This window comes from Colobus angolensis, unplaced genomic scaffold, assembly GCF_000951035.1.
Source record: "Colobus angolensis palliatus isolate OR3802 unplaced genomic scaffold, Cang.pa_1.0 Scaffold175, whole genome shotgun sequence".
Taxonomy (NCBI): Eukaryota; Metazoa; Chordata; class Mammalia; order Primates; family Cercopithecidae; genus Colobus; species Colobus angolensis.
Window position 1 is genome coordinate 876,142 of NW_012114877.1, and position 27,456 is coordinate 903,597.

At 47.7% G+C, this 27,456-nt stretch overlaps 1 protein-coding gene across 4 annotated transcripts in view; it reads right to left on the reverse strand.

Moving 5' to 3' along the window:
* Positions 1–1,181: 1,181 nt before the first annotated feature.
* Positions 1,182–27,456, reverse strand: part of DFNA5 (deafness, autosomal dominant 5) — a 77,413-nt gene continuing 51,138 nt past the window's right edge. For all 4 annotated transcript variants that reach the window (XM_011938555.1, XM_011938554.1, XM_011938556.1 and 1 more), the window contains 7 exons: positions 22,011–22,182; positions 20,243–20,363; positions 13,265–13,429; positions 10,829–10,956; positions 8,888–9,080; positions 5,516–5,589; positions 1,182–2,070 (listed from right to left, as the gene is read on the reverse strand). In XM_011938555.1, the coding sequence (XP_011793945.1) occupies positions 1,837–2,070; positions 5,516–5,589; positions 8,888–9,080; positions 10,829–10,956; positions 13,265–13,429; positions 20,243–20,363; positions 22,011–22,182 (1,087 nt within the window). In that variant the 3' untranslated portion in view covers positions 1,182–1,836. The remainder of the gene's footprint in view (positions 2,071–5,515; positions 5,590–8,887; positions 9,081–10,828; positions 10,957–13,264; positions 13,430–20,242; positions 20,364–22,010; positions 22,183–27,456) is intronic.

Consider the following 27,456-nt stretch of genomic DNA (forward strand, 5'->3'; position numbering starts at 1 on the left):
CTCTTATGAATGGAAATTTCAGAATTAAGGGGGCTGTCCTGTGCTATTTTAGGAAGTATTCATTTTATTTACTGTTTTCTAGATGACCTAATAGACTTGTTTGCAAATCTAATTATGAAAAAAAAGTATGGTTCTTAATGTCAATAGGGGCACTTTTTAAAAAACATTTAATGAGGAAGAAGTTGGAGATATTATCAGTTAGAAACCTCCAAAGATGGTATCTCCAACTTCTTCATTAAATCTTTTTAAACCTTTGGAAGCCCAGTTCCACCTCACTGTAAGCACACCTAGCCTTGTTGGACCCACATCTCTACAGGTGTCTGCTAAGATGCCTGGCAGTAACTGGAGGCTGGGAACAACTGTAGTTACATAAAGCTACCTCCTTTTTAATAGCTAGTTCTTAAAACACAATCCAGCATGTCAACTGGCTGGTCTTAAAACAGTTGTGAAACAGCTAGATTCCTGACTGACGTAACCCAGACTTTTCGGCACTTGTTGGGATGGCTTCTTTCGATCTGAAGTCTTTCATTTTCGTCTTTCTTAACTTGGAGGATAGTACATACAGAATTCTCGCAGGAATAGAAAGGTAAAACATCTTCCTCTGCCTCTTGTCTTAACCTCTAAGTTGCTCTCTCCCCAAAGAGCCACCGTTAGATTTCATGTGAACTCTTTAAATGAAATTTTCCATACATATTGATAACATGTATACATCTGTTTACACAAGTAGATTCATATTACACCTTCGTTTGCAGTTTGTTCTTTTTACTTATTTCAGAAAATCAGACAAAATGCAGTATAGTGCCACCATTTTAGCACAAGTGCTTTCACTTTTGCATATTCCTTTCCAGTTTGTATATAAGGCTCATTTCTGTATAGTTGCTGCCACCATGTGCCACTTTATAGCCTCTCCCCCAACATATAAGCATTTTCATAAAGAGTCTCATTTTTAGTAGTGGTGACGAAAGGATTATTTGCTTTATTCTTCCTTGTTAACATTAAAATCTGAAGAGAAGAAAGGGAATAAGTGGATGATGTTGCGAGGGAAAAATAGGTGCTGTATAATATGTTTCTAACAACTGCTACCCCTCATCCCCAGTGGCTCAGACCCTGTCCATGGAATCAGGGAGCCAGTCCAAGCTATTTACAGAAGGACATCAAAACAGAATAAAAAGCAAAATAGACACAGTTCAAAGTTTCCTTTAATAGGAAATCAACATGTGCTAGACATAGTATGTTCACCAAAGCATGGCAAGGTCACATAAAATGCATATAGCTAGGGTCCCAAGCAGGGGTGTGTTACTATTAGATTTTTTAAAGTTTAATTTTGTTTAGCAGAAGAATATACTCTAGGAGCATTTACAGTTCATTTTCATTTTCAGTCATCAAATAGCATACATCACATCCAAAATGCAGCCTCTTGTGTGCAGAGAAATTGCCTTCCCACAGCAGTCACAATGTAAAAAGAACTTTTGGATTAAAGGGTCAGACTCTTTCTGTATAACAAAGAAAGTGGAATGCAAGTGACAGATGGACTTATTGTGCAGAAAAAAAGTCTGAATGTATGCTAAGAATTCTCAGCCCTCCCAGCTCTTTAGGTGCTGGAACCTAACTCAGATGCTGGCTCACCAGCACAGGAGGGCCTCTGATATGGAAAACTGTTTAAAGAGTACCTGGTGGCTAGAAGTCAGGCCATTCATAATGCAGAATGTCACCACTTCTTAAACTGTTTTGTAAATTCATTTCATTGGTCAACTTTTAATGTGCATGTGACCTTTAACAATTCTGAAAAATACTCAGCCTTGGCCAATAACACGTACTTCTGGTTCATATATGACATCATGAATGTTCTCTGCCTAAAGCACAGAGTCCATTCAGGGCTATACAAAGAAGTAGTGGGAAGACTTTAGAGTCCTTCAGAATGACAGCTTTCACAGATGACTTCAGTCTCTCCAGGCTAATGTCAGCTGAGGCAAATAAGCGCTGCACGATCCCAAACCTTTCTGTATCTTTCAGGGGAGCCAAGGTTGGGTCTTCAAGATCAGATACTCCATCATCAGACAGAACACGAAGCTGAAATGACACATTTAAACAAATTCACTTTAAAAATATTCTTTAAAAATCTACATTGAATAGTAATGCACTTGTAGGTAATTCTGGGGGGAAAAAAAAACTATGTCTTTTTTTTTTTTTTTTTTGAGACGGAGTCTTCCTCTGTTCAGGCTGGAGTGCAGTGGCACAGTCTCGGCTCCCTGCAACCTCTACCTCCCGGGTTTAAGCGATTCTTTTGCCTCAGCCTCCCAAGTAGCTGGAACTACAGGCGCGCTACCACGCCCAGCTAATTTTTGTATTTTTAGTAGAGACGGGGTTTCACCATGTGGGCCAGGCTGGTCTCAATCTCCTGACCTCAGGTGATCCACCCACCTCGGCCTCCCAAAGTGCTGGGATTACACACATGAGCCACCACACCTGGCCAACTATGTCGTTTTTTAAATTACTCAAATACAGCAGGAAAACCCTCGAGGTGTAACATGATATATTTGATTCAGGCCTGATTCTATCCCATTTGCCTGGTGTCCTCTGTCTGAATCCCTACTCTCCGAACTTGTCTACTAGTTCCATTAACTCCAGTGTATTAGAAACGTCAGAATGTACTTTGCTTATATATGCAGTATGCCAAGTTTCTGTTTTACTGAAGATATCAGAACTTCTTATATATTTGCATGAACTCCTCAAAGGTAGGTACCATAGTTTAATTATCCTTCCTGCCTCAAGAACCTTTTCCCTTGCTATTCCTTCTTCCAAACTTCCTGTTGATCTCCCTTTCTCGTCACTCAGTTGTCAGCTGAAATGCCACATCGAGGGCCTTTCCCAATCCCTTTCCATCGATCTACCCCCAACCCCAGAACTCAGCCTTATGTTACTCTATTATGTTGTATCCGGAAACTTGGTCACCTTCCCTTATTTAACCCTAAGCTGCTCGTGAGAGCAGGGACCTCATCTGCCGTGCCTATGACGCAGACACTCAATGTGTTCTTCACCGAGGCCACTTTGGATGCTGCTCTAGTTCCACCTGCGCAACACATACTTGAAATATTTGATTTGCTTTTAGGGTCTTGATCCGTGCCTGTAATACTTTTAAGAAAATCTTCAGCAATTAAAAATTTGCCAGTAGATTTCATTTTGAAACAGGCATTCAATATCTGATTAATAATATTAAGTAGTAAAATTTCAAATTAAAAATGAAATAAGCCTAGAAAGTATGCCTGAATTTTAAGAAATCTGAAGGGAATCCAAAAGAAAAAATTCCAGAAATGTCCTGAGCAGTGGTGACTATCCTGAAAGTCATGCAGCTTGTCCAGGTGACTGAAGGGTAGCACTCACTAGAATGTAAAAGTACTTGTGTGTTTATTATCAAAATCAGCCTCACGAACCTTGTAGATTTGCCAAATACAACTCACACAATGTAACCACAGGCTTAACGTTACCATTAGGCTCAGACTGCAAACTACTGATTATGCTTTAGAGAGTAGATTAGACCTGCTTTGTAAGCACAGCATCACACCCCAGTGATTTGAGGAGGAGCCCCACTGGCGCAGGCTGGAGACTGTCAACAACATTGCAGGCTCCCTGTCCTTACACCTGGCAGATGACAGCTGCGCAGCATCCAGCTTTCTTCTCTAAGTATCTACCACCCCCTTTGCCCATAGGCATTTCTAGGTATAAGGGGGTAACAGTGACCCAGAGGGTGACGGAGTGAAGTTAACATTCAGTATTGATTCTAACTCACCCTTTCACCAGTTCTTGGAAATGTGTTAACGTATCTGGCACTGTACTCCCAAAAGCCCTTCAGAAAGCCTCTCAAAGTTACCCTGGCTACTAGACAACAAAAGACAGGGCTGCAGATAGATTTTGTGCCCTGTTTTAAGTAAATCCCTTAAAGAAATATGACACTCAAATTCCTTGAGGAGGCAGACACCTCGATGTCTTAAATAGAGCTATTGCAAATCTGAGGGGAGGTATGTGAAGACACCCAGGAAAGTCTTTGACTATGTTGAACAGCTGCCAAAAGGCAGAATGTGCAGAAGCAGAATACCTTCCATTCTGAACTCCGAATGTGTTCTGGCTGCTGCTCTTGGAACACCAACAGAGCAGAACTTGGGGGTAACACAAATGTCCTAGAGCTGATCTGCAGGGAGGAGGGCAGCTAGGTGTGAGTTTGTCAGAGAAGGGGTTAGATAACATGGGCTTGGCAGGATTTTCTTTTTTTACCTGCTTCGGTTGCAGTTAATGAGTCTGTAAATACTTGGGAAGGACTAACTTAGTAAATGCTGAGTCCTCAGTTGCTGCAAGAGGAGCTGAGATCTGAAAGCAGAGCTGTTGTTTTGCTCGTCACTGCATACAATTAGAATAATGACACATATTGTTTCCATAACCAGACTGTGCCACCAGCCTTTACCCTCAGCTGGCCCAGGACACACATGCTGGCACATTTTCAAGTAGTTCCATTTTTGCAGTCAGTGTACAAGAATGCAGGTTCCTCTGGACCTGTGGAAGCTTTCAGTTGTGAGTGATACCTGATCTACTCCTTGGAATGATGCCATGCTGCATAGTCTTCTCATGTCTTTGTTATGCACAAAGGCACCAACCACATTACTCAGTGTTCCCAGAGTAGATGTATACCAAATGTCAGGGTCCTATCTAGGCAGTCTGCCCCAATACCTGCTTCCCAGATCTGATAGCATAGCTCTGAGAGATGATCCTTTGGGCCAACATAGCAGGTTGGCCTTGGACTTTAGTAATTAGGCCTTAAAATAGTCAGACCATGTGTGCTCAGCTCCTCTGCCCCAGGCTGAGCAACATCTGCAAAAGCTACACAAGACTAGCTACCCCATCAGGATGGCTTCAGGGCAACCTATTGGTGGTTCTTTCTACTAATGGCTCAATCTATAATTTAAAAAGGAAAAGCTTAACCTTAACTCTCTAGGACTAAGCTCATCATTACCTAACTCATGCTCTTATAATGACATTTCCAGAGGGCACCAAGCTAACGATACTCCTAAAAGTGGATGAAAGAAGCTACGTCTCCCTGGGACAGATCAGTCCTGGATACCTCCCTGGCGAATCTGCTGCACAGCTCAGTCAAACCAGTCTCAGCACAAAACTGCCATTGCAAATAATATGGTGTCAGGCCCCTTTACTGTAATGTAACACTAAACCTTGGCCAAAATTCTCTCCAAACAATGGGAAAAGTATAAGATTTGGAGTCTAAAGATAAGGATGGAGTCCTGGACCTGCTAACAAGTTATTTGGACAAATCACTTCCCTCTGGGTCTCAGTCTTCCCACGGGATGGGATGTGTATAAAAGTGGGTTAATAACAATAGTTATTTAATCTATCTTGAAGAGCTGTTGTGGATGAGAAGTGCTAGAGGTGTTTTATCGGCTGTTGGATGTCTACCCCCTCATCATTTCCCCATTCCCGTCTATTCTAAGGTCCCATCTGGGAGGTTACTTACCAAGTGGCACAGTGTGGGAATGATCTGGAGTTTGCAGCAAGTGCCCAGCAGAGCTGCTGCGTTATCTGGCATTTCTGCAGGAGACAAAAATCACAGTCACAGTCCAAAAAAACAAGTCCATGGGAACAGAGCCAGCCCCTGGATGGCACCTAACTTATATTTTAGTACTTTCCCACCAGCCAGGCAGGGGAGGTACTCAGCAGTTGTTGAGTAAGTGAACGGTGCTAAATGGGCAGCAAAGACCTTGTGAAAAAAACAGGTGTAGGAACCCAGCTGCCAGCTCTGCATTCCACAGAGGATACTCCTTGACATTCGATTTACCAAATGGAAAGAACTGCCCAGACTCTGGGGGAAGGAGAGGAATCAGCATGGAAAAGTAGACCCTGCCATCTGGTGACAGAAGAGTGACGTTTGAACCCCTCTGTGCATTCAGGCTGCAGCCTCAGGTACACTTCTCTGAGCTTCAGTTTCCTCATTTACATAGTTGTTTTGTTTTTGCATATGTCAGAGTACTGTGTAAACTATAAAGGGCTCTATCCCTGTCACCAATCATTGTGGGGAGGAAAATTCAGTCTGGCCTGAGGCCAGGAGCAGCAACAGTAGAAAGGTTGTGCCAGGCTAGGGGCTGCACCAGAAGGGCCCTTGCCAAGCCCCAGGGAACGGAATACCAGGTCAGTGTTATTGAAAGTGGATATTAAACACCTCCCAGAGTTCCTAAAAGGACCACAATCCCTTGGGGATACAAGCTTTGAGCTGAAAAGGCAAAAAAGAATGAGTCACCTGCTGAATCAGGTAGCCGAGGGACTGGTTAGGAACTCAGTTGTTCCCACCATGTATTAGCAGCCTAAAAAAGGCAATGTGTTGTTGAGGTGTGACCCAGAGAGTACAACGGACCATGGCTCATTCTCAAGAGCGAGTGTAGGCTACTAAGGGGGTGGGGCAGCACCTAGGGGGATGTTCCTGCCAGAGAACCTAATGTGGTATTCAAAATGTGTATGCATTTGTCTGAAGAGAAAATCCACAGTTTCTCAAGTAGTCTCTTACCCCAAAACAGGAAGATGAAGATAGAAAGTCTATGTGGCCTAGCGTATCCAGCTGAGCCTCTGTCCCCAGCCATCTCATCTGCCATTGCTGCCCTGCCTTCACTTTCTAGGATGGCTCTGGGGACCCAGGTAACCATCATCCTCATCCCTTATTCTTGGAAATACCTGAGTCCCATATTACTCATTTAGCCGTTATCTTGAGCATGGTACACTAGGTGCTAGGAGCACAGGAATGAAAGAACAGCATCTAAGTTACCAAGCTTACCCACTAATTTTACTACTTGACTCTGATTTCCTGGAGGGCCAAGACTTGATATTTACCTAGCAGTGCCTAAAACATAGTCTAAGCTTGTTAAATGTTTCTTGAACTGAAATTATTTTGATTGCTCTTCCATATACCAATTCTGTTTTACAAATAGGGTCCAAGGAGTTCAGACCTTTTGACTTGCTTAAGGTTACGAAGTGGTGGAGGAAGCTTCCCAGGAAACAGGTCACAAGTGGGACTGAAGTGCTGAAAACAGCTATTAGCCAGAAACTGGTGTGAGGACCTAAGACCACCCTATTTTCTATTCTAGCACTTTCCTCGGTTTCTAAGGAGAGAAGATTATACTAAGAGGGAAAAAAAATCAACTCAGAAGGGCTGAGGATTAGCAAGAGCACAAATGGAAGGGCTTTATGCCAGCCTGGCCTCCGCTGGGACTGACATACAAATGAGATCACAGTTCAGAGAAATAAAAAAGGGCAGGATTGGTTGAAAAATTTAGAGACTGCCAGCTGCACCTAAAGATTTCACTACCTTTGAGTTTCCAAGTCAGTCTCACCTCATGTGTCAACTGAGTGGCCTACTGCCTGTGTGCAAACTTGCAGGGATTTTTTTTTTTTTTTTCAAGCTGGACATGCAGTGGCATGATCATAGTTCATTGCAGCCTTGAATTCCCGGGCTCAAGCGATCCTCCACAGCCTCTCAAGTAGCTGAGACTACAGAGGTACACACCACCCTGCCTGGCTAATTTGTCTTTTGTATAGATGAGGTCTTGCCATGTTGCCTAGGCTGGTCTCGAATTCCTGGGCTCAAGTGATCCTCCCACCTCAGCCTCCCAAAACGCTAGGATTGCAGATGTGGGCCACGGCACCCAGCCAGTTGCAGAGAATTTGATGCTGTGTCTAGGCTCAAGTAGAAGGGGACTGTGGTACATTCGTGATGCTGGCCCTGTGTTACCTACTTGGCATCACTGATCCAGCCTATTGATAGAAATGCTGCAGTAAGTAATGGGGTAGATGAAGAAAAGGCCTCTCACAAGTTGGAGAACTCTGGCCTGTGTATTAGCTTCGGACAGAATGCCTGTTCTGAAAGATTCTGACACCCTGATGTTAACATCGGGAGAAAGTCTCTATGGAGTTCCGCAAGGCTGTGTCTTACGTCCTGTTCCAGTTTACCAGTCAAAACTTTTATCCATGAGATGGAACAAGACACAGCATATATTTATGAACACATAGAGCTGGGAGAGGCATTCTCTGATTAAGTATTTTAAAACTGAAGATTACTGGGTCTGTTTCTGTGTGGTGCTGGGGAGGAACCCTGAATGTATCAGAAACCAAGTGTCCTGACTAGTGTCACCATGAAGGGAAGCTGTGGGGACTGGTTTGCCACAACTGGCTTTTCTGAGAGGGAACAGGAAGCCCAGCTTCCTTGTGAAGGATGCCCATCTCCTGACAGGCGCTCTGGCATGGCAGGTTCCGGATGGGAGTGGTACAGAGGTGGCAGAGATTGTTCCACAGTAACTGGATGGCTGCTCCCCTGGGAGGCCATTTCAGGACCAGTGCAGAAGCTACGGATCCGGGCCCAGCCACAGCTCTGCCTCCCAGCCTAGTACACTGGATGGTTGGATGCTCTTTGCGGCCCCCTTGCCCCAGACAGGGGCACGCTGGGTGGGGAATAACAAGTTTGCATAGAAGATCAGAAGGACTGAAATGCTCGAGGAGAGCAGTTGCCAAATGAAAGCCACTGCCACTCAGCTCTGCTGGGACTCCGGTGTGAACCACAGCCTGCCAGGGAGATGCTTGCTTTTGTTGGCAAGGGGTAACCCACTGTGACCTTCCCTGGGGGAGGAGGGAGAAGGGCCCTCCGGGAGAGTGGGGAGGCTTGTGCTGGATGGAAAGGCTCTCGAGTCTGTGGTTTCCCATCAGCCTCCCAGTCCCAGAAGGGAGAGACCTGTATGTACCAAATCTTCCACAGTTACCACCCTGTGTCCCCAGAAGCATAGATAGTAGGCAAAGCATTTTAAAGCCAGCAGTAGCCATTTCTTTCATTTTCTTCTTTTCTCCTTACCTGCGAGGGCACCGACCAAGAAGTAGGCTGTCATAAAGAGCTGCTTGCTGCCCGTGTCCTCGGGGCCTGGACACCCACCCTGTAAGCTGCAGCCCACTAGCTGCAGGAAGGCTTCAAGGTCCTGCTGCTGCTGGGGCTTCAGCTCCCCCAGCACCGCCATTGGGGGCGAGAGGCCGCTGACCAGGTCATCACACTGTAGGGCAGGGGAGAAGAAGGGATGGTCATGACAGCTGGAGATCAAGCGCCACAGCCGGGGCCTCTCCTCACAGCACACACAAGCCCCGGCCCTTACACCCTTCCCCCAAGGAAAAGTACCACCCACAGCTCTTCTCTACATTCTGAAATTGCTCATCCGTGGGGCTGCATTTCACTGAAGGGACAGTAAGCTGAAACTGGCCCACGAGGTGGGGGGCGTACTTGCTGGAACTGTGGCCTAGAACCTTCCAGGGCAGGGTCTGTCAGGTAGTGCCAGGGACCAGAAACAAGTGGTTACACACACAACTGGGGAGGGCGATGTTTAAGCATTGTCCTGTCTTGGTTCTCAAGTGTTAAGCTAGGCACCCCAGCCCCCGGCCACGTTCCCACCAGGCACTGGGCAGCTGCGTCTGTCCCCACAGGGCCTGCTGTGTAGTGAGGCGATCCTGCTGGAGAGCCAGTTAGCTAGGACCACCCTGCCAATTCTGCACCACCCACAGCCTTGGTGTCCAGATCCGGTCATCTGAAAGCTGGACCCCACCCTCGCCACCATCCAGACAGCTTGCTTCTCCAGCATCTGACAGGGCAGCTGAGGCTCTCTCCGCAGGGTGCTGGCCTGACATTTTGCTCTTGGAAGAAGTTATTTTCGGAAGTAGAAGTCAGTGGGCTTTGTGAAACTGTTCTCCCTGGAGCTGAGCTCCCCACCCTCTAGAATGCAAATATCCTGGGCCGTGGGGCTGTTTCAATAACAGGTTCCATCACTGATACCCAGGCTCTCGGCACAATCTAATTTCAAGAGGGAAAAATAATATGAACACTCTCCTGGAAACCATAAAGCATTAAATCAGTTCTTCAAACTCCCTGCATAATATAATAGAAAAACAAAAGAACAAAAAACAAAACTATACTCAACATCAGGTTTATAAAGCCTCAGCCTTAAGAACGGGAGGACACAGAATCTGGGTGGCTGGAGGGTTGGCAGCTTGTGTGGCTCTCAGCATTTGCACAACTAAGAGTTGACTTAAGGAATCTGACCTCCAACAGTGCAAAAGCCTATTTCTCTGTTCTAAATGGAACAGAGGTTGACTTGCTAGATTCTACCACATGACCCCCTTGCAGTGGTCTGAGTAGTGGCCCCCCCCCAGCATATGTTACCTGGAACCTAAGAATGTGACCTTAGTCTTTCAGATGTAATTAAAGTAAGGAAATCCAAATGAGGTCATCCTAGATTAGGGTGGACCCTAAATCCAGTGATGGTGTCTTTATAACAGACAGTAAAGGAGAAGACACAGAGACACACAGAGGGGAAGCCCATGTGGAGACAGAGCAGAGGCTAGAGTGCTGCTGCCTCGAGCCAAGAACACTAGGAGCCATCCACAGCTGGAGGAGACAAGGCAGAATTCGCTCCTAGATCCTCTGGGGGAAGTGTGGCCCTGCAGACACCTAGATTTTGGACTTTCTGGCTCCAAAACTTGAGAATAAATTGCTGGTTTTTTAAGCCCTCTGGTTTGTTGAGGCAGCCCTAGGAAACTAACACCTACCTCCCTCTACCCCTGATGCCAACTACCTGTCTGCACTTAGAAAACGCAGGACCCAAGAGTCAGACAGCTGTAGGGAGAAAAGGAGGTGGGGGAACCTTTAACACATTTCCATCCTGCCTCAATGCCTTGCCCCAGGAGGTCTAGCCCATCCCCTGTTCCAGAAAACCCTGGTGAAAACACTGCCTTGAGATGTCTCGGGGCTCACCACTGGTTCCAGGACCGTGAGTAGTTCATCATCAAACAGGACTGCCTGGAAGATGTCACTCAAAGCTGTCTGTTGTGGCTCAGGCAGCTCCACAAAGGGATGGAAATTCCTCTCCAGGAGCGGGGTCACTGAAAAGAAAGCACACCCAAGTCTCATGACCACGATGCACATCTCACGACATCAGACAGCTTTTTATAGCTAATCATCAGTTCTTTCATGGATATTCCCAGCTGCATTGCCAGTCATGGAACTCAGAAATAAACATCAAGTTACACACCACCCTGCATATTTTTCAATAACCAAAGGGAGGGAGGAGAGAGAAAGAGGGAAGCCAAGTTTTGTATTTCAAGCTTCACTCTTCTCTGATGACTCACTAAGTCTAATCAATTATTTTCTGGAAAAGTCATTTAAATTCCTCTTTAGCATGATTTCTCTGGAAGTAAATTATCAAAGCTGAATTACTAAACATAAGTCAGTGCTTTTACAATGCTTTAGAGCCATACAAATTCCAAAATATATTATTTTTCATGTCCTTTCTTGTAGTACATTGCAGATTTTCTATCCTTTAATATTTAATGCCCACTTTTAAAAGGGCTGGCACCCTATTTTCATCGCAAGCACAGCTATTCTTTTTCTATCCTGTGCTGCTTCACGAGTCCTCAAGCTGAGCACTGAGTCCCCAAAGCTGTTGCCTCTGCAGGATGCTTAGGGGCCTCTCCCCTTAGAATCTCTTTTCCTTTCTTCGGTTTTTTGTTTTTTTTTTTTTTTTTTTTTGGTTAAGATACTCATAAGCGTCCTGTAAATTAAGTCTAGTGGAGATTTTATTTTTAAAGATTTGATAAAGGTTTCATATGCAGGGATGCACACTAATACATCAATGTACCACCCATGAGGATGGAGAATTCCAACTAGCAGTTGTATAAAGCCCCACACAGAGGAACACAGAACGTCAGTAACCAACATATTTCCAAACTCTGCTATACAAACAACTATGTCTTTTTTTTTTTTTTTTTTTGAGACGGAGTCTCGCTCTGTCGCCCAGGCTGGAGTGCAGTGGCCGGATCTCAGCTCACTGCAAGCTCCGCCTCCCAGTTTCACGCCATTCTCCTGCCTTAGCCTCCTGAGTAGCTGGGACTACAGGCGCCCACCACCTCACCCAGCTAGTTTTTTGTATATTTTTAGTAGAGACAGGGTTTCACCGTGTTAGCCAGGATGGTCTCAATCTCCTGACCTCGTGATCTGCCCGTCTCAGCCTCCCAAAGTGCTGGGATTACAGGCTTGAGCCACCGCGCCCGGCCACAAACAACTATGTCTTTGCCAGTCCCAGCCTGAAGACAGAAGCTGTCCTGGTCGGTTCAGTCTCTGAGGGTACAAAGACCAGGCAGGCCCCACCCTCCTCCTGCCTGGCACATCCAGCTCCCACTGCACGCTGGCTGACCAGAAAGGCCAACCCTGTGGGGAAGACAGAAGGAAGCTGCAGCACGGGACTGCCTTCTGCTCCCCAGTGGCTGTAGCGCCACTGTGCTGTGGTTCTAACCCACAATGACAAAATCCTTTAAGTGGCAGCTGAAAATTGCACCCACTTATCCATCTCAAGGAAGCCAGGATAGGAAAGCCTTATGTTAAAATTGGGCCTTTGTTGTCATTTCTTCAAATATTGACATTGTTGCTACAAAAGCATCCCCTGGTTTGGGAGTCATCAAAGCTCCATGGATGTAGCCACCAGGGCTTCTGTGCTTACCCTCCAAGCCAGAGCGACCCTAACCCTAACCCTAACCTGAGCGGTTCCTAGCTCTTTGTGCTAAGCTCTCACCTATTTGTGTCCCCTTTTCCTTGCCCATCTCCTCCTATACGCTGCGCCCCCACAACCCCCACAAAAGAAACCAGCTTTCTAAAGCATAATATGCTGTGAGGAGCAAAAGGAATTGCTGCAGGCACATCCTGGGCACGGCCCCTCTTCCTCTTTGGTGTCATGCAGCCCATGCCATGTGGATAAAAAGCCTCCAAGAGAGCATTTTGCAAGGCTGACAAAGCATTGCTTGTCTTGACAATGAAGCCCAGAATATAACAAAACAGATGCAAAACTTGGGTTCTCCATCCTCACAGCTGATGGGCTATTCTTAGTAGTCAACAGGGCTTCTGTGCTTACAATGAAAGAAAAATGCCAAGCCCCTGACTACCTCAGTCTCCGACCCCTGCCCCGTGGAGGGTCATTCTCCCCACCCTTCCTAAAAGACAGCACCCACAACCTGGGGCTCCCTAAGATCCAACCGAGGTGAGTCCTGCCAAGTGGACTGGGCCTCGGCGGCATCACCTCTCTTCTCATATGTTTTCTGTGAGTCACTGAGGGGTCACTGATGCTGAAGGCCAAACCACCTCTTGGGATACCGAGCTCAACTGGCCCTCAACTGTCCACTCCTGCCCTACTAGCAATACCTTGCTTTAAAACACTTAATGGTCCATCCTGGGAAGATATCCCATGCGCAGCATCTGGCATGTCTATGAATGCAAATTCTCGAAAGACCAGGGGGTCCAGGTAGACAGAGTCAATTCTCCTCTTGTTCTCGAAGCCACCTTGTTTCCCTCGGAGAAGGCAGAATTCTGTAGTGCAGGAGAAAAGGACAAGTTAGGTAAAGTTGAGTCTAAGATGTGCCAACAAGTCTGGACAGGGTCAGCCCAGCCTTGATGGCACATCTTAGACCTAACTTAGAGTGGAGCAGAAGACCCATCCATCTTCCCCATAAAACTCAATCCCTACACACATTATGTTGCTTGACCAAAAGCCCAGCCACTTCCAACAAATAGAGAAATGGCTGTTCTTACATAAAGCTCCCTAATATATATTCTGTGAACAGGCCGGATGCAATCTTTAAAACATTGGAAATATTATTTTATCCTGATTTGAACAAACTGATTCTAAACAAACAAATGAAACCTGACATGCATAAAACAACTAGGAAAATCTGAACACTGATAATATTGTAAAAATTATTGCCAGTATATTTAGGTGGCCAAGTAGTTATATGATTGTTTTTAAGAAATCAGTGTTTCTGTATTAATACATGGAATAACATACAGCAATAAAAAATGAAATACTGATGTCTGCAGTTACATGAATGAATTTCATAAACATGTTGAGTGAAAAATGGCAAACACAAAAGAATACATTCTCTATGAATCTATTTCTATGAAGGCAAAACTAGTCTTTTTTCAAAAACCTTATTTCAAGGTACTAAAATATTTATAGATGAAACAATATAATGCCTAGGATTTGCTTCAAAATAATCCAGCAGGAGAGGAAGGAGATGGTGAAGTTATGGCTAAAACATGAATTGCCCTAGTCACTGAAGCTGGATGGTGGGCACATGGGAGCTCACTACCTTATTATTGAACATGTGGGAAATGTCCATAATAAAAAGGTTTTTTTGTTTTGGTGGTTTTTTGTTTTTTTGAGGAGTCTTGCTCTGTCATCCAGGCTGGAGTGCAGTGGTGCAATCTTGGCTTACTACAATCTCCGTTTCCTGGGTCCAAGCGATTCTCCTGTCTCACTCTCCTGAGCAGCTGGTATTCTAGGCACCTGCCACCACACCTGGCTAATTTTTGTATTTTTAGTAGAGACAGGGTTTCACCATGTTGGCCAGGCTGAGCTCAAGTGATCCACCTGCCTCAGCCTCTCAAAGTGCTGGGATTACAGGTGTGAGCCACCACTCTAGGCAATAAAAGTTTTTTAAATAACAAAAAGGGCCAGGCATGGTGGCTCACGCCTGTAATGCCAACACTTTGGGAGGCTGAGGCAGGCAGACTGCTTGAGCTCAGGAGTTTGAAAGCAGCAACATAGCGAGACCCCGTCTCTACAAAAAAATTTAAAATAAGCTGGGCATGGTCATGCATGCCTGTAATCCTAGCTACTCTGGAGGCTAAGGTAGGAGGATCCCTTGAGCCCTGGAGGCGGAGGTTGCAGTGAGCCAAGATTGCACCACCACACTCCAGCCTGGGCAATAGAGTGAGACCCTGTCTCAAAAAAAAAAAAAAAAGCAAAGAAAGAAAGAAATGTTTTCTCAAACACTTCCATATTTGAGAACCCACCTAAGGTATCTAAGGTATAGATAAAAATGTAATTTAGTATATCCTTACTAAGCAGAAACAGTAAGTGAGCTCAAGAATTAGGGTTTTCTATATGATTCTATTTACTAGTGTACGTAAGCAAAGGCTATGGAATAAAAATGTGGCAGGCACCGTATTTACTGAAATGTAGAAGGCATGAGTATTAGCACATATTTTCATTTGCTTGTGGGCATTAATGATGCTCACAAAGATAGAATGGAAAAGAAAAGAAGAATGGCCATCTAAAGACAAAGGAAACAATCCCTGGCTTTACCCAACTGGCCCACACTCACCGGCATTCAGGGTGCCCCTGCTCCTCCACACTTTGCACTTAGCCACTGGGGTGCACAAGTGTGAACCAGCACCTAAGTCATAACTTTGCTCCCTGAGGGCAGGAGCCTTGACCATTCACACAGCCTCAAATTCTGCCAGAAGCCCTGCCAGATCCCCAAAATAATGTGGAACCAACTGGCATTTTAAGAATCCACAGCATCAACCACACTCTCACCATCATCCATGCACAGCTCCTGAGGACGCTACCAATTCATTCATTCTTTTCATCCATCCATCCCCAGCCAGCCAGCAAATATGCAACAATGTAAATCTTTAAAATTCCCTATACCAGGCCCTGTGCTCACAGCCACAGATACAAAGGACTACAAACCAGGCCTTGACGATGAGTGTGGTTAAGAGTGGGGACGGGTTGACCAGGGCTGGGGCCAGAGTGGCCAGCGGGTGGAGGGGAGGAAAAACGTCTTTCCTTCTGCTCACCCTAGGTTCAAGACTGAGGTCCCTATCACAACAGACAGATTAACAAGAGAGGCCAGGCACGGTGGCTCACACCTATAATCCCAACACTGGGAGCCCGAGGCAGGTGGATCACCTGAGGTCGGGAGTTTGAGACCAGCCTGACAAACATGGAGAAAACCCGTCTTTACTAAAAATACAAAATTAGCTGGGGTGGTGGTGAACGCCTGCAATCCCAGCTACTCGGGAGGCTGAGACAGGAGAAGCGCTTGAACCCGGAAAGCGGAGGTTGCAGTGAGCCAAGATCGTGCCATTGTACTCCAGCCTAGGCAACAAGAGTGCAACTCTGTCTCAAAAAAAAAAAATTGAGAAAAGCGTGCAAATTTACTGAATAGCCGTTTTACATGACATGGAAGCCTTCATAAGAAAATGAACATGTGAAGAAATAGTTAAATCTGAGTACTTTTATGCTAGGTTTGAGGGACAGTGGTGGAGAAATGTGGCAGGGCAGAGCGTATGATGGAAAGGCCTTTCATCTGGGAACTCAGCAAAGCCTGTCTCTTCACCTCTCTGTGTCCTGTGTCTGGAGACACGGCTGCTGCTTTCCTCCAGGCAGAGGGAGGGCACCTCTCTGCTGAGGATCTGTAACCTGTGTCAGGGGAAGGTTGGAAAAAAAAACCTGTGTCCGAGGTTTCATGACCTGCTACAGGGCGAAGGGTGAGGGGAAGGTCACAGTGACCTTCCTGCTTCTGTCATCTTTTCAAATTCCTTCACTTTAAAATATCTTAGGGTTGCATGTCCTGAACCCCATCACAGGGAAGGAGAACCAGAAAAGCCATCTGATGGTTGGGCAGGGGCAAAAGAGGCAGAGAGCATGCCCAGAGAGAGGCGCAGCAGGCCTGGGGGTGGGAGAGGGCGTGGCATGCCCCAGACCTCAGTGAGATCACCGAGATCACGGGGCAAGTGGCGCTGTGACCAGAGGGAAGGCATGAGACCCATGCTGGGCAGGCCTATAAGGTGTGACATGGTGCAGACTGCATTCTTAGGACACAGAGCCACAGAAGGGTCTCTGAGCAGGTGAGTGAAGTGATCAATTTTAAAACAATCCCATTAGCTACACTGCTAGGATGAAACAGACAGGAAAGAATCAGAGTAGCCAGTTACGAGTCTGTGGCGGAGCCCCTGTAGTCCCGGCTGCTTGGGAGGCCAAGGTGGGAGGACTGCTTGAGCCCAGAGTTCGAGGTTGCAGTGAGCTATTATCCCGCCACTGCACTCTAGCCTAGGTCACAGAGCAAGGCCCTGTCTTTAAGGAAAGCAAGGTGGGGAAGCAGGGAGATGGTATTAGGGCCAGTGGGGAGATGTGCAGATTCAGGTGCAGCGTGGGAAACACAGGTTCATGCCCACAAGGCATTCAACTGGAAGTTGGTGCTGAAGGACACCAGCAAATGCCAAGATGTATAAAAGTGCAAGGCGGAAGGTCAAGAGGATGAAAGGGTGTTTCTGATTGGGCATAAGTGTCTCCTGAGAGGGGAGATGTGGGTGAAGGAAGGGGTCTCATTGCAGCTGACATGGCTGAAGCACCTGGCCAGGATGCAGATGGAGTCTGCCTCCCTTCGAGTTTTCAAAAGACGACCAGGATCCCTGTCAAATACAATCCCACCAGGAAGGTAGGGAGAGAGGGCAGGCATGTCTTCTCAAGGGCTCTTCCAAGCACGGCAGGTTTATGTCTATGAAGCTGTATCAGAAAATTCTGTAGCAAAAGCAACAGAAAATAGATGGGCAAAAAAAGAAAAGAAATAGCAGAACTGGTTTAAAATCAGGCAGTGAGTCACCCAGAACGATGGCCTGACCACCAAGCTGTCATAGGAAGGAGCCACGGAGCTGCCTCCTAGGCCAGAGCAGGGAACGAGCCAAGGGAAGGCCGAGATATCCCCAGGGTACCTCTTCTCAGCAGCACAAAGAGGAGTTTATTTTCAAAGACAACGGAAGCTGGAAAAGATAAAAGCCTGAAATTGAAATGCAAACAGGAGAGCCCTGCCAGACAAGGCTGTGTGTCTTTCAAACCGCATCTGAGAAGGAAAGGCCACCCTGACAGAGCTGCGTCAGGGCAGGGTCTGGTCACCTCCTGGGACAAACAGGAGGAAGCTCGCATGGGGACCACCACCTAGAGTGGCAGCCCAGGTCTGGGTCCCCGCCACCGAAGGGTCTGCAGAGCATTCATGGGCATCCTCGGGTGTGTGCCAAGATTTCAGAAGGCCTTACAGAAGTGACACATCCTTCACTACAGCCGAGATACAGAAATAACGTAACTGCCTGTTAATGGACGAACAGATAAAGAAAAGGATGTATTGACACAATGGAATACTTTTTGGCCACGAAAAAGAAGGAAAGCCTGTCATGTGTGCCAACCTGGATGAACCCGGAGGACAGTCTGCTAAGTGAAATCACCCGGGCACAGAAAGACGCATACTACATGGTCTTTCTTGTACATGGAACTGAAAAAAGCTGAACTCACAGAAGCAGGGGACAGAATGGTGGTTGCCAGGCACTGGGCTCTGGGAGAAATGGGGAGATGTTGTCAAAGCATGCAAACCTCCAGTTGTAAGCTGCTAAGTTCTGGGGATCTAGCATGGGGATTGTAGCCAATAGTACTGCAGTGTTTACTTGAGACTTGCTGAGAGGGTGGACAGTCAGTGTCCTCACCACACACATGCAAAGGGTAACTATGCTGGGTGATGGATGTGTTCATTAGCTTGACTCAGTAGTAATCCCGTCACAATGTCTATGTCTATTGAATCATCGCTTGGACATCTTAAACATACATAGTTTTTGTGTGTCAATCATACCTCAGTAAGCTATGGGGAAGTGACACATTCACCACTGGCCATCAGTAAGACTGAACAGGACCACCAAGGCAGACGTAGGGGGGCTAGAACCCCAAAAGTGCAGGTGGTGACCCTACTTACCACATACAGATAACAGAGACTAGAAGAACAATTTGATCATCTTCATGATGCAATTTTTTTGGAAGACAAGTCTTTTCAAAGAGAAAGAGTAAGATGACAATAATAAGGAAAACGCCCCAGGGGACACAAATTTGGAACTATGGGCCTCAAGGAAGGTATTCTCAGCATTTCTTGGTCCCTGACCGACCTCTTTGACCAATTGCTTCAAACTGACACTTTCTCTTTCTGTCACCTCAGATAAATCATTTCACCACCCTAAAATGCAGGCTGCTTCATTTGCAGAATGAGAGAGGGAGGCTCCGTGCACTCCTCTGTGCCTCGCCTGTTTCCCCTAGGGATCCTCAAACACCCTTCAGCTTGTGGACAGCAGCACACAAGGACACTGAGCGTTCTGTTCGAGTCCCTCTAGTGGTCGCTGGATGGCATCGTGACTCCTGGGCTTAGCGAGGGCAGGAGCTGTCTCACAGGAGACTGCCCCCCCTTCCACAAATGGGGGAGGAGCAGGAGGCAGCAGCAGGCATGTGCATGGTCTATCATGGCACTTTTAAAGACTGCTGTTACAGAAAATGTCAAACTGCACAGGAATAGAGAGGAGGAGCGTGAACCAGCATGTGCCCATCGGCCAGCTTCAGCCACTGTCCCCTCTCAGCCACGCCTCCTTCCCTCAGCAGCTGCCCACGCTCACACCCTTTATGCTCCACTCATATTATTTTTGAAGCGAACTACAGACATATTACCATTTCATTTGTGAGTGTTTCAGTGTACATCTCTCAAAGATAGGATGACTCATTTTTATAAATATAACTATAATACCATTGTCATACCTAAAAAACTTCACAATTTATTCTGTTACATTTACCCACTTATGTCCCTAAGGAGCCTTCATGAGTGAACACAACCTCTTCTCATTGGGAACATGAGGAGGGAAGGGGCTGTGAGCACCTAAAATGAGCAGACACTCACTGAACCAAAGCTTGGAATTTCTTCCCTGACAACGGCAGGGTCTCCGCGCTTTGAACACACTCGTCAGCAGCAGAGAAAAGTCAACTTCAGCATGTCTGGCTTCGTACTTGGGGAAAGGAGGTGGGATAACAATAATGGTGATAATGCTATTAATAGCAAAGGTGGAGGAGTTAATAAATGGCCACTGTGCCAGGCGCTTCATAGGCCTCATCTCATGAAATCTTCACACAGCCCTGTGAAGAAATGCCCTTCACCTTCGAGGGACGGGGAAGCCAAGACTCAGCAAGATTCAGCAACTTGCCTGAGACCTCATAGGACATCATGGCACCAGGGTTGATGCCCAGTGTGTCTGACGCAGAGCCCAGGTCGATGCCCAGAGGGCACAGCCCAGCCCTCTACCATGCTGGTAGAACCACACCAATGCTGGGGGAGAGGGTGGCATGGCTCCAGGCATCCCTCACCACATCCCTCCCCCAGTACAGCCCACATGTCCAGGGACCATGTCATGGGACAGTCTCCCCTCTTCAGACCTCTTTCCCTCTCTTCCCACAGTCTCCAAAGCAGTCAAGTCCTCTGCAAAGCAGCTGAGTCCCTCTGCTGGGGATCCCTCAGCACCATAGGAGGTAGCACTCACCGAACTGGCCGTCCAGTTTCACGTATAACTCAATGACACCGTAGGCAATGGTGGTGGCAGCTGGGATCTCCAGCACCACGCTGGAGTCCTTGGTGACATTCCCATCCTCCGTCGCTGACACCTGTGGGCAAAGCACACACTCCCACCTGTGCACTCGGGCTCTCCCTGCTGCTCTGTTCCCCACTGCAGCCAGCCTCATGTCTTGCACCTAACAGATGCTGAGCAATGTCCACAGAACTGAGTGGAACAGAGGTGCCAGCCAGCGTGGGGGATGGCGGATTCAATCTTTGTTGGCATCACTACACATATTCCCAAGTAAATGGCCAACCTGGTGGCATCAAAGCGAGATTCCAGAGTGTGGGATACAGTGAAGTTAGGTCTACAGTGCCGTGCAAAGATCATACGATACATAAGATCACCTCCCAATTCCCTCCATCACAGGTTATGGAAACAACTGAAATCCTAATGAAAACCTAGCAAAGTTGGACTGGGAGAACCTAGCTGAGAGGGCCCCCTGCCCCATGCATATCACTCCAGACCCCTGTAGATGGTGCACAGTGCTGATAAAACCAGGAACAGAGAGGGAAGTGGGGAGAGGCCGGAGGGAGGAGAGGCAGGAAATGCCAAGAAGTCAGGCACCAAAGCTCCCGCCTTTAAACGCTCTCATAAACAGGACCCCTTCCCACGATGTCCTGGTGAGGGGAAGATGAGAATCTATTTGTTGGCCAAACACTGGCAATCAGAGAACTTTTCTTAGCAACTTGATCCTGGTCAGAGTGTGTTGCTTTGGGTCGAGAAATGGCAGCCAGCCTCCTGACTCAAAGGCTCCAAAACACTGGCAGGAAGTGACTGTGGCAGCCGGTCTGAGCCATCTCCCATCAGCACCTCCCTCACTGCTGCTATCCAGCCCCACCCCAGCAAGAGTGCTGGCCCCAGACCTTTACCTCCAGCTCCTTCCAAATACAACTTTCAGGGTTCCTTAGAAAAAGCCAAAAGTCATCCCAAGAAGTAAATCTCTAAGAAAATATCAGCCACCATGGCAAGCTGCAGGAGAAAGAGTTTGGGGTTGACAGCCACCTAGTCCATTGAAGTTTAGTACTGGCTCATGGATCAGCTTGGTAAGACTGTCAATAACTTAATCCAGAATAATCTATGTAGAGATAGCTAGATCTTACCTGCCCTAACTCAACCCACAAAGGATTTGCAGCAGCTAATTCCAACTAATCACTGTGAGAGCCCCGGCTCTGAGAGGCTCTAGGGATTCTCTTGCATTTGGCCTGGTCAGTGCCTGTGTGTCCATTTTTCTTGGCGGAAACATCTGCCTCCCACAGGGAGAGCATCTGACACTGGCCCGCCTGGCCCATTCGAATGCCTGCAGCCCTGCCCTGATTCAGGAATGAACACATCCCGGGGTGGTCTGGTGAGACCGGATCCTAGGCCCCCTCACCCCTGGAGTTGCAGCAAATCAGGAGCAAGCCTGGAGCTGCCAGCACCGTAGGGACAGCCCATCTGAGAGGGGAACGACCCAGGGAAGGTGGCTCCCTATATCCTCAAGGCCTGGATCCAGCAGTGACTGGAGCCAATTTCCCCAAGTGTTTCAGCTACACGAGCCAATACACTCTTGCTTGTTTAAGCCAATGTGAGTTGGGTTTCTGTTAACTTGCTACAGAAAGAGTCCTGACTAATGAAGACACCACCCAAAGAGGCCCCCGACCAAGGTCTCCATGACTGCCCAGCCGTGACCACAGGGCAGTCCAGCCGCACGCACCTGCACCGTCTTGGTCTGGATGCCCACGATGCCGCCAAACTTCTCCTCGACCTGCGTGTGCTCGGAGATCACACACTTCTGCATCGTCGTGATCTTCTGCGTCAAAACACACAGGACCTCATTCCTTCCCTCCAGCACCTGCTGGAGCACAGGGTTTCTCAGATTTATTGTTCTGAAAAAGAAAAATGGCTGTGAGTGGCCTAGTGCCTCAGGGGACACTGGGGTCGTGTGAATTTCCTCTTGCACAGCAGGCAGCTGAGGAGTGAGCAAGTGACAGTGAGGCTTTGTTGATTTCCTGGTGATGGAAGAGGGGACAGGTCACCTGGAAAGGCAGAAACCAAACTCTCTTGAGGCCACCTCAGAGCTGCCGGGCCTCTGGGGGCCCAGGCTAGATGCTAGAGGGAAGGGGGCTTTCAGTCAAACAGCAGCACCGCTTGTCAAAGAGAAGAAAAGAAAACCAACCAGGGCCAGGTGTGGTGGCTCACACCTGTAATCCCAGCACTTTGGGAGGCTGAGGCAGGCAGATTACTTGAGATCAGGAGTTCGAGACTAGCTTGGCCAACATGGTGAAACCCTGTCTCTACCAAAAATACAAAAATTAGCCAGGCATGGTGGCGCACGCCTGTAATCCCAGCTACTCAGGAGGCTGAGGCACAAGAATCACTTGAACCTGGGAGGCGGGAGGCTGAGGCACAAGAATCACTTGAACCTGGGAGGCGGAGGTTGCAATGAACTGAGATCATGCCACTGCACTCCAGCCAGGGCAACAGAGCAAGACTCCATCTCAAAAAAAAAAAAAAAAAAAGAAAGAAAAGAAAACTAACCAGGAAGGAAACTGAATCCATGTGCCTTAGACCCTGGGAACTCCACTTTGTTATTTAATCAGAGCTGAGGGATGTCAGACATCACAGCCGTGGCCCAGGGAATACAGGATTATGATGGGAGGAATGGTGACATCCTAAGATCACTTCTCTGGAGACTACATTTCCATCGGATATTTTTCTAGCTCATTGCCTGTCTCCTCCATGGAGAATATAAACCCTATGGAGGTGGCGAGTGTGCCATCCTATTGACTGCATATCTCAGGGCCAGGATCAGTGCCTAGTGCATAGGAAGAGCTCAGGAAATATTTTTGGAATAAATGAGTAAATAAAACTTGGGGGGTTTTCCCCTCTATTTGCTTGAATGAATGTGTACGTATGTATTTGTGCATCCACGTGTGAAAGACAGAAGACATGGAAGATGGGGGAAATGGAGGATCCGCAGCTTGGATCAAAAAATGGTGCATAGCAGATGCGATCTTCCTAAGGGATTGCATGCCTTGGTCCCACAGGCAAAGACTTTAAAGATAAAAGCCATTGTAACCACCAGCCAGAACATACTGTTCCCTTTCCGGTGGTCTCTTCCTTCTATTGCTCAAAATTCTATCTTCTAGCAGATTCTTGAACGTCTATGCCCTCACTTACAGCTAAGGTACGGGCTCCTCCCAGCTAGACACATGTCAGACGCATCACCGCCTGGTGACGACCCCACAACTGCTGCCTTTAGGAGTCGGATGTGACTCTGCTGGATTGGAAATCGCAGCCCTCCTACCTGCCCTACACGGAATCCACTGAACACCTGACACTGCTCCTAGCCAATGTGAAATTGTTTGAAAAGAAAAAGCTCAGCCTAGACCACTCAAGACTCCACTGCTTAAAATACCCACCTCCCTCCAGAACCCCCCTGCGTAGCCATCTACGCAGGTGGGCAGGCAACTGCCTGCTATATCCAATGACAGGGCAGTCCTGAGACGCTTGCTGAGTCGCTGCCTTCAAAAGGCCTCTGTGGGGTGGACCCACTGCAGCGCAGGAACAGAAGCTCGCCCAGGGACGGAGACTGTCTCCAAGGCCAGGATTCGGGTGACCAGAAATTTAAGTGTCACACAGCCACAGCTCATGCAGGCCGCTGGGAATCCTTCCCTGGGCTACCAAGGCAGGGCTGCGAGAACCACAGGCATCATCCACCCAGCAGCAAACACTTGCACCCGAGTCACTGGGGTTCTGTTTCCCAGGACAGTGCTGCCACCTTTTGGAAACCAAATGCTGGACAAATTGAATCATCTTTAGTTAGGAGAGGCCTCATGGGGATAGAGGAGAAGCTACACGTCAGGGAAAAATGTTCATTTGACTCTCTGCAAAAGCAATCTCCGGAGGGAATTCTTCCCCATCTCCTCCCTGAGTCAACTCCACCAGGCCCCAAGCAGCCTAGGGGAGGAGCCGGTGTTCCCTGGGGCCAGTGTTCTCAGGTGCAGACCCAGAACAGTTCAAGGTCACCTGGCCCTCCTCAGAACAGAAATCACCATGCAACAGGGCTCTCCTGTGTCCACCTAGTGCAGAAACCAGCCAAATTTCAATACAATGTGTTTACTGTATAACCTTATATATTCTATTATATGCATTTAAAGAGGTTCCACGGGTTTCTTCAACTGCTAATGGAGTTCATGAAACAAAAACATTCAAAACTCTCAATTGAGGGTTTCAGAAGAGTTAAAAAAAAAAAAAAAAAGCCTCAGAGAGGTTAATGGCAGTAACCAAAGTCACACAGCTGGGAAGCCCAGGTCTTTTACAGCGGCCCACATGCCCACAGCACCCACAGCTGCTGGCTCCCTCCTCTGGGTGAGGGCACCTTTGGGCTGTACTAGGAATTGAATCTTCATCTCTATTAACTCTTGTATTGCTCTGTTCATTTCTACATGTAAATATCTTGCCTATATAACCAGACCAGTAGATGGAGGCTGGAAAAGCAAGTTATACCCAAGTCCTCTAGGAATCTTTATCAGAATATCTATGCCTGCCTGTCCTCCCCAAGCCCAGCTCACTCTCCTCATGGCTGCCGCCCTGTGCCCTTTGACAGTTCTTCCCCAATTTGTCCTGATTTCTTTCCTCTCGGGCCCTGTGAGAGCCACTGAGCAACACAGACAGAATGGCTTTAGAGACACAGAAAACTATTAGCAGTGGTCGCCTCTCGGGTGGGGAACGAGATAGCTAGGAGGGGCTTTTCACCTTTTCTCTTTTGGCCTTTTGACATTTAAACCACATGAATGGATTGCCCAGTTTAAAAAAAAATTGTATTTTAAAAAAAGGCCTTCTGGACACACTGTAAGCTCCTGAAGGACAAAGTACCTTGCTCTTTTTATTGGTGCCTAGCCCTGTGCTATCCACCCAGTTGGGGGATAAATGAATGATTTATCACATAAACCTGAGCAGGATTGGAATGAGACCCTCTCCCCAAGTCCAGCCAGGAGCCAATGCCCAAAGACAGGGAAAATGGAGCAGAAGCTCTTCCAGGAGAAAATGAACAAGCAGATGTTCTTTGTCCGCTTCACACATCTGTCTAAGGGCAGCCTCCTCGCTCTTCCGGGCGGGGGGCGGGGCGGGAATACGAAAGCAAGAACAGGAGGCCACTGAGGCAGGGCGTATATCCTCAACAGAAAGGGTCAGCCCCAAAGGAACAAGTCTGGAGGCAGGGGAAGGGGGGTGCACACTCAGTCAAGAAGAGCGCCCGCTCCTCACTCAGGGGCTTGCTGAACCCCCCTGCCCAGTTCTACTGTGAGGCTGCCCTTCTGCCCATACCTGGCAGGTCGTTATAACACAAACACCTGGAGTTGGCCCGGAGTCGGTTCCCTGCTCTATCTCCAATTTAATGTTTGTCCCCTCTAAGTTTCATGTTGAAACGTGATCCCTGGTGCTAGAGGTGGACCCTGGTGGGAGGTGTCTGGGTCACGCGGTTGGATCCCTCATGAAAGGCTTGGTGCCCGCCGTACAGTAATGAGTGAGTTTTCACTGTGAGTTCACACTGGTTAAGAGTGTGGTACCTTCCTCCTCACTCTTTCTTGCTCCTGCTCTTGCCATGTGACATGTTTGCTCCTCTTTCACCTTTTTCCATGACTGGAAGCTTCCGGAGGCCTCACCAAGAGCAGATGCTGGCACCATGCTTCCTGTACAGCCTGCAGAGCCATGAGCCAATTAAACCTTTCTTCTGTATAAATCACCGAGTCTCAGGTATTTCCTTATAATAATGCAAACAGACTAACACAGTCTCCTCCTAGCTGAGCTGCTGCTCCAGTCCTGAAGCTTAGTTCCCACATCTGTAAACTTGAGAATTTGCTATGAGGGTGACGTTCAGGGAGTTCCTGCATTAAATGGCCCACGCTCTACCCAGCCGATGGCAGGTGCTCCGTAAATGTTTTTTTCCTTCCACTACTGGCAGGGAAGGCAAGTCAAGATCCCTTTCCAGGGTGGTCAAAGAAATGGCCAGAAGTTTCAGGATGCTTTATAAGGGAGCCCTCAGCCAGGAAGTGGACCCTCAAAGCAATTACGAGCATGGCTCCATGGACACAGGACAGGAGTTGGATACAAGATGTGGGAACATTCAAGACAGCAACTACATGATACAGGAAGGGAGATGGCTGGAAAAGGAGACCAGGCAGGAGCTGCTGGGAGGCAGCAGGCAGTGATGGAGGGAGGGAAGCATGGCCCAGAGCCCAGCGTGGTTGCTGGGGACCAGAGCAGCCCAGCAGGAAGGGAGGCTCCAGCTCTTCCAGCATCCATCAGCTCCCCAGGCCCAGCCCTAATGAAGCCGCCTCCTCTCCCAGCCTGAAGCTTTAATTTCTATTTTCTCTGCTTCTAAGGCTTTCAAGAGCCAAAATGCAAACTCACAAAGGAGAAACCCAGAGACAACTTTTAAAAGTCTGACACTATCCAAAGGGAGGGAAGCAGGTTTCTTTACCAAAGCATAAAGGAGGTCTCCGGGATGCCTCCTGCAGAGACACAGGAGGGCAAGCTTTGTCATGCAGACCCCACACTTCAACTCTCCTTCATTCACCTCCACAAATACCTGAGTCCTGCTATGCTCCAGGCACCAGGCCAGATGCAAGCTTCTCAGGGTACAGGCCAAGGCAGCCACCACTAGCAGGGTCCTCTTACACAAAGGCTCTTGATAATAACAATGGCCTCCAGGAAAGTTTCCAGTGGAAACCCTGGGGAGCCTGGCAAGGCTCTCCAAACCCTAGGGGACATCATGACAGACCAGGAGCTTTTGTTGAGTCTGCTGTGGAGAAATTATAAAACTAGAAGGGACCCAAGGGGATTATCTAGCTCTGGGCAGAAAATCAGTTTCATCTCTATTTTCACCTCGATTAATCCATCAGCTATTACTGCCTGGCTGTAGGAAAAGGATTCGAAGGCTGAGTGTGGGCTGGAAGACAGTAAGGAAGAAGAAAGCTGTGATTAAGTGGCAGTGTCTTCTTGGACGTGGGAAGGGGGATGGCCCTGATCACCTGGATCTAACCCAGTGTCTCTGCTCCTTAGTGAAGAATGCGCCCCAGAGAGGCGACAGGCCCACCTGAACCACAAGGCCTGTTAGTGGCAGTGCCAAAATCAGGAACTGCATCTTCTCACTCTGA